Source organism: Cannabis sativa, chromosome 9 (genome assembly GCF_029168945.1).
Source record: "Cannabis sativa cultivar Pink pepper isolate KNU-18-1 chromosome 9, ASM2916894v1, whole genome shotgun sequence".
NCBI lineage: Eukaryota > Viridiplantae > Streptophyta > Magnoliopsida > Rosales > Cannabaceae > Cannabis > Cannabis sativa.
The window spans coordinates 32136951-32156403 of record NC_083609.1 but is presented as its reverse complement, the minus strand read 5'-3'; the positions used below and the strand labels follow the sequence as shown (position 1 = coordinate 32156403).

The 19453-nt window shown below is 31.6% G+C and overlaps 1 protein-coding gene across 2 annotated transcripts; it reads right to left on the bottom strand.

Moving 5' to 3' along the window:
* Positions 1 to 12885: 12885 nt before the first annotated feature.
* On the bottom strand, positions 12886 to 19214 carry LOC115722692 (biotin synthase, mitochondrial). Of its 2 annotated transcripts, none has more exons than XM_061103709.1 (7): positions 18689 to 19214; positions 18014 to 18644; positions 17385 to 17564; positions 15882 to 15988; positions 14639 to 14844; positions 13811 to 13950; positions 12886 to 13505 (listed from the first exon to the last, which is right to left on the bottom strand). In XM_061103709.1, exons 2-7 carry the CDS (start codon positions 18215 to 18217, stop codon positions 13197 to 13199), a joined length of 1146 nt encoding a protein of 381 aa, XP_060959692.1. In that variant the 5' UTR covers positions 18218 to 18644; positions 18689 to 19214; the 3' UTR covers positions 12886 to 13196. The 2 variants fall into 2 exon arrangements, with proteins under 2 accessions (XP_060959692.1, XP_060959691.1); XM_061103708.1 differs by having other exon boundaries at positions 18014 to 18630.
* Positions 19215 to 19453: the final 239 nt, after the last annotated feature.

The following is a 19453-nucleotide window of genomic DNA, read 5'->3' as shown; positions in this document are numbered from 1 at the left end:
GAGATGTAATCAAATAGGGAACATTAGAAGATATTCAAGAAGGATTTATGAAAGTGATCTATATGTCAGATATTAAGGAACTGTGTATCAGTTGTCTTTGTATCACACCATCTAATTTCGAAATTCTTAAGATGGTGCTTACTTTGGGGGTGGAGGAATTATTGTATAATAATTCAAGCTCTACCAGAGAAGAACTATAACTTGGTCTATTCGAAAATACTAGAAAGTTATATCACTGAAGAAAAGTCTACACTGTATTATCTCAATTACATATTTTAAAATATGAGAGATATGTCCTCTGTTAATTCAGATGTACTTTTAAAACAGTAAAGATTTCAGTATCCCTTGATGAGTAAAGCATATAGTAAAGGATGTTTCATAAGAGTATTTATGAACTAGTTTCCAGAAGTTTGGGTGGATTCAAATATACTACACTTGATCTGAAGATCAAGACATCAGATTGACCTATTTGCGCGGTTTGTTTTATATTAGTGCAAGTGGGAGTTTGTTAGGTTTTATGCCCTAAATAAAACTCTTTACAATCTGATTAGTTATCAATATAAGAAATTTGAAGTGATTGATGTTTGCATGAATTTTACATGCTAATGGTTTAATATGTTTAATATGTTTATTACATTCATACACACAAAATCAGTTAAATCCAGGTCATATGTTTATTCACAATTACAGTATCGTCAACACAGTGGAATGTGATTGTGATCATATGAATCAAAAGTTTTGGTCCCTGTTTCATCAGTGTTATTGGATTTACACTAATGTGATAATCAGCGATGATGTGTACTTACACTTGGAGTAAGTGTTATGTTCTTTCCAGGACATTAGTAAAGTATACTAGTTTCGAATGTATGGAGTATACATTGGACTGGACCGATATTGCAACTAAGTTAAGATATTACAAACTTACCGTTATACATATCTTTCCAAGTCAATATCAGTAGTTGATCTTAAGATTGAAAAGAATCTAAATCCTGATATGCTTAGGCTCAACTCAGGAGTGCTATTCATGTTCTTTGATTTATTAGTTAAGCCTACTTTTGGGTCAGGGTGATACGTATATTTTGGGAACATGATAGTATGATTGAGTGGGAGTGTGAACATAAATATGGAATCTATAGCTTCTATTGGTGTATAGAAGTTAAGTGATGATTCCCTTCGAGCTTAGCAAATAGAAGTAAATGGATGAGCTCTTGTTTAACTGACTAATTATTAGATCACTAAACACCATTTACAGGTAGCTAAGTGTTTTAAGGGGCAAAATACATTGAGGGGTGAGAACGGTAAAGAAATCCCATCTCGATGTAAATCATCTATATAGAGGATCTTTAAATCACAATAAGATTATAACAATGGTTAAATGAGATAGTATATTGGTATCGTGAAACATACAATATGCTCTATATAAGTACGAGAGTGCAATTCTAAGTTCTAAGAGTGGATTCAACGAAGAATTAATAAGTAGGAATTTACTTGGTAAATTTGGTTCACTTATTGGAAGCTCAGCATATAGATCCATGGTCCCCATTCTAGTTGAGAACATTCTGCTTGTAAGACTCATTAATTTATTCGTGATTGATCAATTATAATTCTAAAGTTAGACTATGTCTGATTTTATGAATTTTCACTAAGCAGGGGTGAAATTGTAAGGAAAAGAGTTTTCTAGGTTTATTTATTTATTAATAGACTTTATATGTCTAATTAATAATTAAATTAAATGACAATATTATTTAATAATCTATTTTAGTTATTAAATAATTAGTTTTGGCATTTAAAAGGTTAGAATTGGAAAATTGGCATTTTTGAGAAAATAGAGATAAAATTTGATAAAATTGCAAAATTAAGTGGGGCCCATTACAACACCTATGGCCGGCCACTTATAAGGCTTTTTCAAATTATTATTTTTATTATTTTAATGCCAAATAATTCTAAACTTAAACTTAGTAAGTTGCCTATAAATAGAAAGTGATGGCTCAGTCAAAACACAAGTTTTCAATAAGCCTTTCTGACAGAAATTTCTCTCTTCAGAAAACTGAGCCTTCCTCACTCTCTACCTTGGCCGAAACCTCTCTCCCTCTTTTCCTTCATCTTTTTCGTGACCCTAGTGAAAGAGTAAGTGCCCACACACAGCAAGCAGTAACTCAATCATAGATTGGAAGACTGTGAAGGATCAAAGCTTGAAGAAGAAGGAGATTCGGGCTCAGATCTTGATTATACTCTGCTACAGAAAGGAATCAAGGGTTAGAGATCTGAGTGGAAGGAGACATTTATTCTGCTGCATCAATGTAAGGTTTTCTTAACTTTATATGTGTTTATTTTATCGTTTTAGAAAGTTCATATTTAGGATGTTAATAAACATACTTGTGAGTAGATCTAAGATCCTGGTAAAATAATTCCCAACAACATCCGATGCTGGTAAACTTTGTCAATGCCCTGGAAAGAACATAACACTTAACCAAGGTGTAAGAATACCTATCGCTGATTATACCATATCAGTCTAAATCCAGTGTTCTGACAAATCAGGGAATAAACTTTCGAACATATAATTAAGATTATATTCCACTGTGTTGACAACACTATAATCATTAACAAATTGATATGTTCTGGACTTAAATAGAATTCATACATTATGTACATATAATCATGAAATAAATCATGTGAACCATGCAACATTAAATGTTATTTCTGATCTATATTAATAAGTAAATCTGATTATATTGAAATGAGTTTTATTTAGGGCATAAAACCCAACAAACTCCCACTTGCACTAATATAAAACAAAATGTGCATTTCAAATAATCTCAACACCTTGATATACAAATCAAGTGTAGTAGTAGTAAACTCCTCGTAATAGGATCTGAAAGGTTGAATTAAACACAGCATTTTCTCCACCATTACTCTTCCTTAATCACAAAATCATTGATAATGAGAAATTCCTCTCTATATGTCTACTCTTTTGGGATACTGGATTCTATACCTTTGGCAACTACTTCTTGGTTATTCAGGAAGTAACACTAGTAGTTAAGGCAATTTGGAATGGTGCCACAGTTGTATAGAACTTTCCTTAGACTGAATAAGTACCTTTCCTGCAACTTTAACATTCAGTCTCTCTCTGGTGGACTAAGAGACTTCAGATAGGTTTTTACACTTCTCCAAAATCACTACTCCACCCCCAGAGTAATCACCATCTTATCAGCAGACTTTCTAGCACAAAGGCAAGTCTCGAAATCTGATGTGGTGTAGTCTAAGAGTTTTAAACACACCCTTATAGACTAACATATAGTTCCTCTTCTTAATCTTAAGATTTACTTAATTGTCTTCCAATGTTCTTCTCCTGGATTAATCTGATACCTACTCATTACTCCCACTCAACAGCAGGTGTCTGGTCTAAGGCATACAAAAGCATATCTAAGACCTCTCACTGTTGATTTAAGAAATTCTTTCATGGCTTTATCTTTTCTAGAATAGTTGAGACTTTTCCTTAGATAAATAAAATCTATGCCTAGAAGTCGAGAAGCTTCTATAGATTGCCATTAGAAAGAAAATGCTTCGGCATCTTACTAAAGTAAGTTACTTGCATTAGAGTAAGTAATTACCAGGTATACCACAAGCCATAGGTTTAGATAAAATCAAACCTATAATACTAGGAATAGGAAGTTTTGTTAAGTCCATTGAATAGACTTATTAACGAAAATTTCCTTTTATGTCCTTGTAATAGAAAACTTTAGGTTACTCCATGTGAATGGATTAAACAATAGTTCTATTGGCTTTTCTTCTTAGTTTCTTATCTTGAAAATTCATTACTTGTTTAAACTTACAATGGAATTTAATCACTAGTGTCTTCCAAGTAATCAGAAGGTGAGTTCCTAGAAAATCTCCCACTACGACAAGGTACCGTGAATTATGTCTAAGAAAACTAAATGGTATTGACCTCTTCGGTTGTGTTAAGACAACAGAGGCAGTGGGATCATCATATGTCAAATAAGATGATAGAACACTTTTAGAATCAAGAAAAATATCTCATTTATTTTCTACTTTATTTTTCAGACTTAGTCATTATCTTAGAGAAGTAGTATTTGTTTAAACAAACACTTTCTTATCTATTGACTATGGGATGGTCCACCCCTAATCACTTAGAATAGCTAACAAACCATGGTTAACAGTTCTAGCTTTTCTTAAGATTTTGATTAGGTCATCCATGAATAAGCTAGGAGGAATTAGGATATGATATATAGACCATTCATCCAATGATATGTTATTGAGCTAATTCGAAATGAATAAGCTAGGAGGAATTAGGATAATTTCGTTTGTAAATAAGAATCCAATGATGCTTCGATTAGCGAAAGTCAAAGTAATCTTATTTATACAATCTTCTTGTTTCATATTTTAAAAATACTAGTCTAAGGTGTCATCAATTGATGAACAGCTAGATGTTGCATATACAATATTTATCTTTCGAGATCTAACACTATTATGTATGTCTAATGGTGAAAATCCACTAGGGATTTATCTCATTAGATAAACAAACCAAGTTAGACCAACAATGAAGATTCGAAATTAAACTACAACTTAATAACAGAAAATAACATGGTTCAATATAAATTCATACACAATTCAGAAATTATTAAACATATAGCAAGTAGGAATGACAAGTGAAAATACTAAAACATACAATCCTAAATAATTTCCAAGGTTTTCAACAAACTGATATCAGTGCCCCGTTTAGGCGAGAGTCAAAGCTACCATTCATTGAATAGAGTTGTCAGCTCATCTAAAATGTTAAACATTCTAGCAACCTTTTATTCGATCAAGATTGGAATTCAGCATTGTCCCGTTTAGGCGAGAGTCAAGGCAATTCTATCTTATGAGCTTCCACCATTGTTTCATAATTTGCAAGTCAAATATGGTCGCCGCCATTAGGGTGATCCATACCATATAAAACACTTACAAACTACTTATCTTTCGAGACTAAACGGTGCAAAATTGCTAATGAACGTTCCTCCATTAGGAAGGATTACTCACTAAAACAAACGCGATGTAAAACCAACAATGGAGATCGAATATCTTAATAATAAAGCTCATTATTTAAAGAGAGTTGTATTTTCTTTGATTCTCATTATTTAATCTATTTATTTTTAATATATATTTATTAATTAAAATTTCCAATTTAGAATGAAAAATTCTAAATATAAATTTTAATTTAATATTTATAAATTTTACTTAGATGGATATGAAAAAAAAACATGAATTTCTTCCATCTTAGTAATATATTCCAATAAATATTTAGAAAAATATTTAATTTAAGTTGTTACAAAATTAATATAAATTAATTTACAACTCAAATTTAATTTTCTATAAATATATATTGCATTTCGAAAAATTAAAGTATTTAAGAATACAATTTTCGAAAATGCATGTTAAAATAAAAAATAAATTATGGAAAAATTATTCTAATTTAATGTTGGCCCAAAATTAATTAATAAAATTAATTTACAACAAAAAATATAATTTTCCTATTTAATTAAATATAGATAAGAAAAAAATCAATTATTTAAGTATGATGATGAAAATCAACTTAAATATTAATTTTCTATTTAAATACACTAGAAAAATACTTCAAGTAAAAACAGATAATATCTATCTAGATTTTCATGGACTAATTAATTCATTTTCTAATTAAATATATTTTACTTTATTTATTTTAATTAATAATTAAATGAAAAAAATCATTGATTTAAGTTGGTCCAAAATTAAAAATAAATAATTTACAACTTTAATCTATTTTTCAAATAAAATTCGAAATTCCAGCATTTAAGAAATGCAATTTCGAAATTTGATTAATAAAATAAAGAAAAAATTTATTTTGAAAATTATTTAAATTTAGTTGAAAAAATAAATTTCAATTAAAAATAATTTTCTATTTAATTAGGTGTCATGAAAAAGAAATATTTAAGTATCATGATGAAAATCAACTGAGATATTTAATTTTCATTTAATTAAATGTATTAAATTCAAGAAATAAATAATTAAGTGTAGAGAAGGCTTAATTATTAATCTCTAGTTTAATACTATGAAAAAATATACTTAAAATAAATTGTACCAAAATTAATTATTTAAATAATTAATTTCACAATGTATAATATTTTCCTATTTAATATTAGAAATAATAAGTAGTCTAGAAATAAATATCTAGAAAATATCTTATTTGACTAAGTATCTTTTCCACAAAATTTGAAAAAATATCTAATTTAAGTTCTATTAGAAAAAATCTAGAACTTAAATATTTTTCAAATTTAAATTTAATTAAATATCAAAAATTAAGTTGTAACCACTTAATTTGAAAATATTCCATTTTAAGTTAATATTCGAAAAGATATCAACTTAAAAAATATCTAAAGAATCTTAATAACCAATGCTTAAAATTTCTCAACTTAATTTTGAAATTTTAAATCCAAATATTCAGATTTAAGTTGATTAGTTAGAGATAACTAAATATCAACTTAAATAGGAATATTTAATGAAAAATTTAAATTAAGCTTCAGAAAGAATCTAGATGGTTATAATTCTATATTTAATTAAATACAAGAAAATACATATAGTTTAGCTTAGAATAAAATTCTTTAAACTATGGTTTTCTTAAATTAATTTCAAAATAAATGAAATTAATTATGTTGCTAATCAATTTTATTAGGTTAAGCTAATTTAATTAACCTAGTACAGTTATTCAAATCAGGCAAATGGACCTTCACAATTGGGGTGGTTCATGTGAGGGGGTGCTGGGTTCAGTATGTCGTACCCACTACTATGGCTCCCAACTCTCACACAAGGCCCAAAAGAGAGGAATTTAACCTTAAAATGAACAACTGTTATTAATTGAATAGGCCCAAAAACTAAATGGGCCTAAATAAAATCTATCAAGAACTATGATATTTTATTTAGCAACAACAACCTACATGCATCTATAATGAAATTAAACACATAGGCTCATACAGGCACACAATTTGGATGGATCCTATCATGTTACAAATTATTTACTTGACCAAGGGAACCATGAGTTAAAATCAGATCATTGGATCTGTCAACAAGTTAACCATGGCTATTTGCAATCAAGCAATAATAGGTTTCAAAAAATTTACAAACAAGCTAAAACACATACTCCTGCAACAAGGTTAGCTGGATAGTTGGATGTAGGATTTATTTAATTTTAAATAAATAATTTCGAAAATTAATTAATTAAATAAAAATAAAAAAAAAATATTTTTGAAAATTTAAAAAAAATTTAAAAAATTTCGAAATCAAAAAAAAAAATATTTAAAATTAAACCTACAATTTTGAAAAATTAGGTTTCAACTAACCTAAATATCATTTCGAAATTTTCTGACTACTTTTAAAAATTTAATGTTATTTTATAAATAAAAATTAAATAAAAAATTAAAAAAGATAAATAAATATCTTTTTCAGATTTTATAATTTAATTTAAATAAAAAAATAACAAAATTTAAAAGTTAGCAAAATATCTTACATCTATTTAAAATTACATGATTATAGTTATCTTATTTTAAATTTAAATAAGGTCAAATTAAAAAAAATATTTAATTTAAAAAAATTTAATATCTGACCTTAAATTTAAAAATAAGATAAGATATAATCAAATTTAAAAATAAGATAAATAATTAAGCAAAAAGATAGATATTTACTATTTTTCAAATTCAAATTACACTAATATCATGAATTAAATTTAAAAAATATTAATTAATTTAATTATGATAATTAGAATTGAATTAGGAATAGTAAATGTATAAATACAGAACTACACAAAAAATCGGAAGTTAAATCCATGAAAAATCGAAGAAAAACGAAATAAATGCGAGCTGTACGGACAGTATAGCATACTGTCCGCGCGCGCTGAAGGGGTTGCATGGGCAAGAAATCACGGCGCAAAGGGAGGCTGCATGATTTTCGCGCGCGCGCGTGGTGCAGCGACACCACCCCGATATTTTCGTAACTTCAAAAAATCATAACTAATTCAAATTAAATCGAAATTGAGTTCTGTAAAAAAGTAAATTGCTTAATTTTTTCCATACTATCCAATAAAAATAATTCCAGAAACAGAATTTCAATTATTTTTCACGAAAATTCACAAACATCAATCAATCATCATATAACACTCAATACAACATGATATCATCCAAAACATCAAACAATCGTTTTAAAGTCCGAATTTCTTGCAAGCAAATCAATTACCATGGTTCTGAGGCCAGTTATTTGAAATTATTTTACCAGGATCTCAGATCTACTCACAAGTATGTTGATTAACACCCTAAATATGAACTTTCTAAAACGATGAAATAAACACATATAAAGTTTAGTAAACCTTACATTGGGTGCAGCGAAATAATATGACTCCTTCCGTTCAAATATCTAGCCCTTGATTCCTTTCTGTAGCAGAGCATTATCAATATCTGAACCTGGATCTCTTTCTCTGATTCTTTAGTGCTGAAACTCCTTCTTGTTGAATGTCTTTCTTCACGATCTTCCTCACTATGATTGAGGTATCACTTGGTGTGTGTGGGCACTACTCTAACACTAAGTATTTCGAAATCTTTCGGAAGAAGAGAGAGAGGGAGTAGTCGGCCAAAGATAGGGAGAGAGAGAGAGGCTCAGTTTTTTCAGAATGAAAAGTCAAAAGTTAAAGTGTAATTTTCCTGAAGCCTTCACTATCTATTTATAGCATTCCACTAGGGTTAGGTTTGAATTATTTGGCATTAAAATAATGAAAATATCAGTTTGAAAAATCATTCCAAGTGGCCGGTCATGTAGTGTAATGGGCCTTACTTGGATTTTGCAGTTTTCTCAATTCTGCATCTGATTTTCTCAAAAACGTCAATTTTCTAATTCAACCATTTAAATGCCAATTCTAACTATTTAATAACTATAAATAATTATTAAATAATATTGTCATTTATCATATTTATTAATTGAACCATACAAAGTATCATAATTAACAAATATGCTCCTAAAACTCTTTCTTTACAATTTCGCCCTTACTTAGTGAAAAATTCACAAATAGACATAGTCTAATTTGAGAATTTCAATTGATTAATCAAAACCAATTATATGAGTCTTACAAGAAATATTATCTCAACTAGTGGGGGGACCATGGGTTTATATAACCGAGCTTCCAATAAGCAGATCAAGAATTTATAACCTAAATTCACTGACTTATTAATTCTTCGTTGAATCCACGCATAGAACTTAGAATTGCACTCTCAGTATATAGAATGCTCTATATGTTCCGCCATATAGACACATTATTAGTTATCCATTGTTATAATCATAATTTGATCAATGATCCTCTATATGAATGGTCTACACTGTAAAGGGATTAGATTACCGTTACACCCTACAATGTATTTAATCCTTAAAACACTTAACCTCGTATAAATGACATTTCAGTTTATGTGAAATGAGATCTCCACCATTTATTTTCGTTTGGTCAAGCTCGAAGGTGATCATCCTTTACTTACTATTTGCCAGATAGAAGCTATAGATTCCATGTTTATGTTAGCGCTCCCACTCAATTGCACTACTGTGTTCCCAAAATGTACGTATCACCCTGACCCAAAAGTAGGCTTAACTAACAAATCAAAGAACTATATATGGGTAGGTTCGATCTCAAGAGTACTATACATGTTCTTTGATTTATTAGTTAAGCCTACTTTTGGGTCAGGGTGATACGTACATTTTGGGAACATGATAGTATAATTGAGTGGGAGTTCTACCATAAATATGGAATCTATAACTTCTATAGGAAATTAGAAGTGAAACGATGATATCCTTCGAGCTTGGCTAAACAGAAATAAATGGTGGAGATCTCATTTCACTTTGCTGAACTATCATTTATACGGAGCTAAGTGTTTTAAGGATAAAATACATTAAAGGTGTAGCAGTAACAATAGTGCCTTTTCAATGTAGATCATCTATTAGAGGGTCATTGATGTTATAACAATGGATAACTAACGACGTGTCTATATCATGGAACATATAGAGCGTTCTATATGACTGAGAGTGCAATTCCAAGTTCTAAGTGTGGATTCAATAAGGAATTAATAAGTTAGGGAATTTACTTGGTAAATTCGGTTCGACTTATTGGAAGCTCGGTTATATAGACCCATGGTCCCCATACTAGTTCAGACCATACTGCTTGTAAGACTCAGTTAATTGATTTTGATTAATCAATTATAATTCTAAAAGTTAGACTATGTCTACTTTATGAATTTTCACTAAGCAAGGGCGAAATTGTAAAGAAAAGAGATTTTAGGTTTATTTATTGATTAGGAGACTTTATATGTCTAAATTAATAAATATATTAAATGGCAATATTATTTAATAATTATTTTTAAGTTATAAAATAATTAGAATTGGCATTTAAAAGGTTAAATTGGAAAATTGGCATTTTTGAGAAAATGGGAATGGAAAATAACAAAATGGGAAAGTTGCAAAATGAGGCCCAATACCCTTTGTATGGCCAGCCACATGCATAGGATTTACCATTTGTAGTTTCCATTATTTTAATACCATACAATTCTAACCTAAACCTAGAGGATTTTCTATAAATAGAAAGTGTTGGCTTCAGGAAACATACACACAACTTTGATCAGTTTAGTTTCTCTCAGAAAGCCACACGCCTCTCTCTCTTTTCTTCTCTCTAATTTTCGAAACCTTTGAGTGAATGAGTAGTGCCCACACACATCAAGTGGTACCTCAATCATAGTATGTAAGACTATGGAAATTCTACATCAAAGAAGGAGAAAAGAAGATCCAGATTCAGATCTTGATTATGCTCTGCTACAGAAAGGAATCAAGGGCTAGAGATCTGAATGGAAGGAGTCATAATATTCTGCTGCACCCACTGTAAGGTTTTCTAAACTTTATATGTGTTTATTTTCATTGTTTTAGAATTCATATTAGGGTGTTAATCCAACATACTTGTTAGTAAATCTAGATCCTGGTAAAATAATTTCCAACAGTTCCCTGGGTTCTGTCCCTATTTATAGGAGTCTAAGATGACAGTTATTCTTTTGAGATCTTATGATTTGTAACTGTTTGTGAAACGTGGACAATCCCCACATTTCACATTTACACACATGGGATAATCACAAGTAACTTCTCGTAATTGCTCTTTTAACTTTATCTATAAGCAGTTATGCTAACTATGCCTCATCCTTCTTGTAATACAACTATTCTACTTTAGATGTTTTATCATAAAAATCAGTGTCTAAGTATACGTCAAGTAATACTTTTTGCGTTCTTCCATTAGTGTTGAGTGAGGCATGCGCGAGATGCTTATCACAGTATGACAATTGCAAGGTGAATCATGTTGGGGATATTGTCTTTAGTCTTTGAATATACTCACGAGTCTGTGGGTCAATGAGCTACGAGCTCTTTGAATAATTCATTATCTACCCTTTCCAAACATTGTCATTGTTGTGTATTCTGTTTATCTCGAGATGGACCTTCCTTCTCTTTCATTGATCTCGCTAGTCTCATCAGTCAGTAGTTATTATTCATGGCTCGACGTTGTTTTTAAGAGGGTGAGTTTGAATATTTCTACCAACTGTATTTTTTGAGGCGAGCTGTCTGAACGTATTTATTATTGTATAATTTGGGCAGGTTCATATTCCAGCTATATTACACGTGTCAGCATCATATTGCTACTCGAAGTATGGGTATAACACCTTGCCTTTTCTCCTTTGGCTTGATCCCGTTTCCCGTTTGGCGTTCAGATGCCTACAGAGGACTAAAGTTGACTAACTTTCTTCAGGAGAAAATATCTCTACCTTATTGTCTTGGTTAACAGAATGATTAGGACAATTTTTCCATCCCCGAAGGCACCGGGCCTATCGTTTTGCGCAACTCTGTCTCGCAGATCAGAAGGGCATCCTAACCCTGGGGCATTAATAGCCGTCTTTCTCCATAGAGGTTAGGGGTGTTCATAAAATACCCGATTAATCCAATTCGCATGATCCAATCCAATCCAATCAGCAAAGTGCGGATATCCGCACTTAAAACGGATTGGATTGGAAAATTCAAATTCTGCATTTGTGCAGATTGGATGTTGATTGATATAGTAAAAGTAACCAATCAAATCCAATCCACACATATTTATATATATTTTTTAAAAAAAAAATTATGTGCAATTAATATTTTAATGCAAAAAAAAAAATAGTAATTTAAGATTCTAATAAAAACTTAATAGATTAAATTTATAGTCTATTATTATATAGGGAAAATATAACTTAAAACAAAATTAATCATTTCTTTCTACATATTATTTTTTTTCTTCTTTTAAATTTTTTATTTTATTTATTTTAATTTATTGTTAGAGACATAAAAGAACAATAACTTATTTTGTTTTTGTTGTTAGTTATGTGAAAAAAATATTTTTAATAAATATTAAATAACTTGATATTAAAATGTAACTAATCCAAAATAATCGATCCAATTTACACTTTTACAGATTAGACTAAATTAGATTTGAATTATTGTACGAATTGAATTGGATTCAAAATATAAAATTCGCACTTAGTACGGATCAAATGCAGTATAACAGACTTCATGTTGTTCCTAGGAGCGGTTTCTCTTTGAGAATGTCACGTGGATAACTGCAGTCATTAGATGTATTAAGTCGTTGAAAGATCTTGGAGAGAGCTTAGTTGTTACAGCAGAACTAGCAACATTGGGTTAACCCCATTCGCTAAGCACAAGCTTTGTAATTCAAAGCTGATCGTTATTTATTCATTTACCAAATAAAATACTACAACAAATTCATTTTAAAGCACAGTTGTAAAAAATACACTTGACTCTGCATTCTATAAAGAACAAATCACAATAATTATTTCAAATTCCAAACCATACAAAAGTTTAAAAGTTCCTTTCATGTTCCATTGTCGTTACCACTACATTCATTCATTACAACCAAACGACACCTTACAGATGCGCTCCAGGCCCCCTTTTTCACATATTTAACTGGATTACTTAGAGAATCAAATGCCAGGAATCGATACACCGTTTTCATAACAGTGAAAATTCAGTAACTGGCTACAAGTTACAAGCTACAAAGCTAGTCTACAGGCTACTGACTAATGCTATGAAATACCTTATGCTTTTTACCAGTAAATTCAAGCCGAGCTAGAAACTGCTTCCTGACGACCTTCTGATTCATCTACTGTTGATATTTCATCCAAAAAACTAGGAGACTTCGGGGTCAGTCCCAGCACCTTGAACATGAGTTGATCAGCATCAAAATCATTGTTTGGGGTAGTCAACAACTTCTCACCCGTGAAAATTGAATTTGCTCCAGCCAAAAAACATAATGCCTGCTCAGGCATGGAGAATCGAACTCTACCAGCTGACAGCCTCACCATTGCTTTTGGCATAACAATACGAGCAGTGGCAATCATCCGAATCATCTCCCATATTTCAACCGGCTAGATTATAGAAATATGAATTCTGTTAAACCTCTTAAATCATGCAAAGACAACACGTGTATCGCAATTTAAAATTAAATGAACAACACTCCCCCTACTATTGTCTAATTTGTCTTCATATTGTGAAAAACTGTGTAAAGAAATATACGGTGCACATTAAGAAACAAATAGTACAAAACCCTCTAATGACAGATACCAACCAGGCATTTATGCTAATTAATTTGCCAAAAGCAGCAACACCTTAATGCTAAGCTGGAATATATGTACATTATATATAGATAAATATATGTACTGTACTTCTTTACCTTTTGTTCTTGAAGAGGTGTGCCTTTCACTGCAAGTAATGCATTGATGGGAACACTCTCTGGATGTGTGGGTAGTGTTGCCAAAGTATGTAATAAACCGACTCGATCCTCCTCTGCCTCTCCAAGGCCTATTATTCCTCCTGATAATGCAAAAGATAACTATCATCACACATTCAGAAGAATATCGTTCACTTTTCTTCCTCATTTTCTTTGAGGACTTGGGGATGTATTTGACAATTGAATGTTATAAGAATAAAAATATGAAACCAATAATCATAAAGAAAAGGAAGGGGGAATCAGATCAATTTCGATCCATTAAACACTGAGCAAAATTACTTTTTTGTGCTTGAATCAGCAGTGGGACTTGAAGAAGGGGAAATCAGATTTCTTTTTCATTTTTCATGCCCAGATGATACAAAAAATTCAACATTTGCAATTAAAATACCAATGATTACTTATTTTAGTAAATCAACATTCAAAATCAGTTGAACCATAAAGAAGATATAATTTAACGAATTTCATTTCGTATTCTTTTTCTTACAGGGAACAGCTTGCACAACAGAGACCACTAAAATGAGAAGAATGGATGGGATCATGATACGTAAGTCAAATTTTGTAACAAGAGTAACAGCCAAGACTACAGCATGTTGCTGGTGCAAGATTGAGCTCCAAGCAATTCTAGATGTTTTCATATATCTTTTATAAGATGATAGTTAAGCAACGTCAAGAACAAAAGTTCCAAGAGCCCAGCATACAAAAATTTGTTGCAAAAAGCTTTTCTGACCAACTTCATTCAGCAGTAGAATCATATTTACTAGGATTTCTTACCTGAGCAAACATTAATCCCTGCATCCCGGACATACTGAAGGGTTTGAAGGCGGTCATCATAGGTTCTTGTTGTAATAATGTTCGGGTAATATTCCCTTGATGTATCAAGATTGTGGTTATAAGCTGTGAGGCCTGCCTTCTTGAGTGCTTCAGCTTGCTGTTTCTCTATCATACCCAAAGTGCAGCATACTTCCATCCCCATATTCCTGCATAACATAACAATTATCCACTATAACTAACCATAAATCAGAAGGTGGTGTTTTCAGATGCATTGGGGTTTTGTTTTTCACTCTTTTAATTAATGAATTTACAATGAAATGGTATTTGCAACTACTTTGGTCTAGCTCAAGTACTTGGGTCGGTGAGTGTATATGTGTGATGATACAGTATTCAAGTTCCCACAACTGTATCTTATAATATATTTATATATATATATAAATATATATTATACATATGGGGTATGATAAATAGTTTTTGGCCAAAAGGTGTCACTGTAATTTTGATATAACAAAGAGGGTGCAAAACTCAAATAAATTAAAACCATTGGTATAGTCCAGAACGCCAACCTTTCAACAAAACTTATACTAAGCTACAACACTACACTTCTGCAGTATAATGTTAGTATGGCATTGGTTGGTAGTACATAACTCTTCGGGCATCTTCCTCTCATACGTTATTGTAACTAGTGATATCAGAGCCATGCAATCTTAGGTTGGACCGACATCACGGAAGAGACGACCAGTGGATTAAGCCTAGACTGCGCCACCGCAGAGTAGGCCGTCATGGACGTCGGGACTAAAGGAGGGTGTATTGTTAGGATCCCACATTGACCAAGTATGGGTTTGGTTGGTAGTATATAACTACTTGGGCACCCTCTTCTCTTAGACTAGCTTTTGGGAGTGAGTTCTACCTAAATGGTTGTATCACATAACTACTAAAAGACTAGTGAAAAATATCAAGAAAAAAAAATGACAAGAAATAATTTAAAGGCTCCAATCTTCATGAAAGTTTACATAATAAAAGATGGCCCATCAATGATATCAGGTATAATAAAACACATGCCAGCAGCATAAACTTTAATTCACTGCTACTGACAGAACAATTTAATGATCATGATATAGTAATTAAGAGAGCGACATTGAACATTCCAGGGTACATCAGATTGAATGAACTCATCTGTATTTAACAGAATGGATCTCCTTCCTGAGTCTATTCACTCTTCCTATAAGCCAAATTCAGGTACCTTATTTCTGTAACATATTCAAGGATCTGGTTGAAGTTTGTCTTTCTTCCCACTGTCTCTCTCCATGCTGCACCCATACAAAAACGTGTACTACCAGCCTCTTTCGCCTGCAAAGGAGCAAATCAGATGATGCTATAAACAGAAAAGTGTGATTAGATAACATAAATAAAACACTAAAAAGCAGTAGTAGGAATAACATAGAATAAAGAACAATGAGTTGAATATCATTTCTGTGCTAATAAATGCTTCTCACAGAAACTTAGTGAAATCATCAGGTAGACAAAACATGAATCCATTCTCAGAATCTTTTTTTGGTATGGTCATCAAAATCTCTCTGATAGGAAAAGACAATAATACTGCATTCACAAGAAAGCCTAGCTTCAGACTGATGAGATTCTTTTCATAAGATGACTGCAGAAATTTGAATACAAATAAACCTTAAACAACAATATAATATTGTGATGTCAGACCATGGAGGTTAATAAACATTAGGACAGCATCTGCTCATAGAGTGCTTAAAATTTAGAAAACTAATCCTGAAGAGGAATGCTTGAGTAAATTCTTAATTTGAAGTTATGTTGTTGGTTCTTAGCAGCAGTAAAAGAGATAAAATAAACAGTAACCACCTACAACAGACAATAAAGTTGTAAGTTTTTCCTCTGGCTCTATTTGGTGATACAATTAGGTCATAGGAGGCCAATATCACACACTAGTCTGAAGTTTGGAAGTTCAGTACAGCGAGAGGCTTCCAACAAGGCTCTTTCATACTCACCAAGTACTGGACATGATTCATTCCGGACAAGTACAATATCATTAAATTCCCATTACCAAAAATAGTCCATGCATGTTTTCAATGAGACAGGTTAATCATATTATGAGACGTAGTTTACATACAAGTATATTCTAAGGTTTGTTTCACCGGTGTCATTTTTATTAGTTGAGATTATAGTTCAGGTCAAAGTTAGCTGTCTCTAGGATATAAATGTATGCTCGTTCGTGTATGCTTCAGGAAAAACAAAAAGATCAAACACAAAAAATAGCAGCCCAGTAAAGTGTTAATGCAGTTAGAAACTCCAAATGCAACCAGCACGGTAGAAATGAAATTTCTACGAAATTAATGGTATCTTACACCATCACAATGCAATGCAAGATCTAAATATAGTGCCAAATTTGGAACCAAAAATAAACAAATGATATATTAGGCACACCATTCGCAATTGTACATACACAAGCATATGAAGATGCAAATTAGTTTTAAAAAGCAAAATATCAATTGTAACTGAAAAATATGTATTAAAATTTCTCGTTAATGTTTACTAGTAAAATTGTAATATAAAAAAGAACTGTATTTATTGTTGTTTTAAATTTGGCTGGCGATATAATGTGCCAAATTTGGCACTTTAGCACACCATTGGACAACTCACATAAAACACTACATTACTGTTTTAGTACTACATAGGAGAGGAAAGATAGCACAAGTTGTGGGAAGACAAAGAAATTGACCTTTTTTGCTGCTTCCAAAACAGCATCTTTGGTCATAAGCTTCTGGGATTTTACTCCTGTATCATACCTGGATGACTGAGGACAATATGAACAATCCTCACTACATCCACCTGTCTTGATAGAAAGAAGAGTGCACTGCTGCACTTCTCTAAAGTTATGAGCATGTCTGTGAACTTGAGCCTGGAAAAAGAAGAAAATGGTTGCTATACATTGGAAAATATTAAGCAAGACAATACAGAAAAAAAAAAAAGAAAAAAAAAATCCAAATATAAAGAGGGCAGAGGGTAGGATTTTTACTTTAGTTTTTCTCTTATAACAAACTTGTTTTCTTTTTAAAAATTCCTAGCCCTATTCCACAAAGAAATTTTGGGTTTTAAAGAAAATGTAGACCACTGCACTGGTCCAATGCAAACAAGATTAAAAGCTAACAAACACTAACATTACAAAAAAAATGCATTTTCTGCTCTCCTTAAAATCTAAGCTATGAGCATAGTGCATTGATGAAAGCATGCGATACTTAACAATAAAAAGTAGTATTATGGTCTGAAATGATCACTGAGAACTGAAAACAAGTGAACATATGAACCATAATAATAAAGAGAGAAAATGGGGATTGTGGTAATACTGACTCCATGAAAAAGAAGATCGAGAACAGGAGAATCATAGACGGCCTTGATCTCATCACGGGTCCAATCGTTTCTCGGACCTTCTTTGACTGTTCTCTCAGCTTGAATTGCAGCCGCGGAAGAAGAGTAGGATGAAAGCTGAAACTGTAGAACCGAAGCTCTCAGCTGTGTAGAACGACGGAAAATGGAAGCAATCGAAAGCATCATGGGCTGGTTTTTTTCTCTTTCTTTTTTGTCTTTTCTGGAATGTATAGTTTTCTCGGGAAAATCAAAGGATTTTCAGGCGGAGAAAATGAAGAAAGAGAGAAAGAGTTGGGTTGAGTTGGGTCGAGTGAGGTGCAACCAAAATGAAATGTAATGAAATGTTAACGTCAGGGACTCACCCGCCTCCTCATCAAAAAAGTAGCTAATATTAGTAGTAGGAGATAGATAGTGTGGACTTGAATTTTTTTTTTTTTTTTTTTTTTTTTTGCAAAGGCACTTGTTTGTTCACCTACCCGGGCCATTTAAAGTGTAGGTAACACATGGATCTCCAAATATCAAGCTCACTTTTCAACTTTTCTAATAGAATAATTAGCAAATTTGGTCCCTGAACTTATGTGACTACCGAGTTGTGGCCCCTAAAATATAAGGGCTGTTAAAAAATCTCCCTAATATATAACCAGTATATTATTGTACCCTTTCTGTTGGATTTTTTAACAGATCACGTGTATTTGCTGATGTGGCATAAGATTAAAGGTTAAAATTGTAATTGACTCAGGTTGGAGGGAAAAATAATGGGATCCTTTTCTTTTTGTATAATCATTTTTTTAAAATAACAAAATATGAAAAGGGAAGAAGTTAAAAAAAATAACCGTTGTTGAATAAAAGCCTAAAATTCTAATAAACCCCATTTTAAAGTCTCCCCTATAAAGAAACAAACACTCACTGACCTGTTTCAAAAAAAAAAAAGAACAAACACTCACAATTAAGGGCAAAATCTGATACAAGTGAAACGATTGTGCAAGAAATTTGAATGGGAAAGAAAAGGGTTTCTTCCTCGAGGAAGAAGAGAGGGTACCCGAGGCCGGCACCTGAGCGGTTAGGGATCGATGTCCCCTTTTACGGTAAGCTTCGTGTTTTCTTTTTCTTCTTTTTTGTTCTTCTTTCTGAAACACTTTTGATATTGAATGTCTGAAACAATGCTAAAAATTCAAGAAAATATATGCTTTTTATAAAACCCTGTTTGTACTAGTTTTTATACATGTAAGAAATGGGGTTTTTAGTCATTTTATTTTGTTTGTTTGGTTATGGTTAGAGAACACATGTGAGTTATTGTGTTAAAGTGTTTTGGAATCTTGAATTGGGTCCAAAGGGTTTGTGGGGTATACTTGTATCGGGTTATGGGGTTTTGTTTTTCTTACTTTGTTGTTGTTCAATGCTTTAAATAGTATTGGGTACATT

Excerpts from the sequence above, each read along its gene's own strand:
- LOC115722692 (XM_061103709.1), bottom strand. The coding sequence starts at position 18,217 with ATGATGCTTTCGATTGCTTCCATTTTCCGTCGTTCTACACAGCTGAGA. Across the intron at positions 17,565-18,013 it reads TCGATCTTCTTTTTCATGGA|GCTCAAGTTCACAGACATGC; the intron begins GTCAGTATTACC and ends TTCTTTTTCCAG. Across the intron at positions 15,989-17,384 it reads TTTTGGAAGCAGCAAAAAAG|GCGAAAGAGGCTGGTAGTAC; the intron begins GTCAATTTCTTT and ends GCTCCTTTGCAG.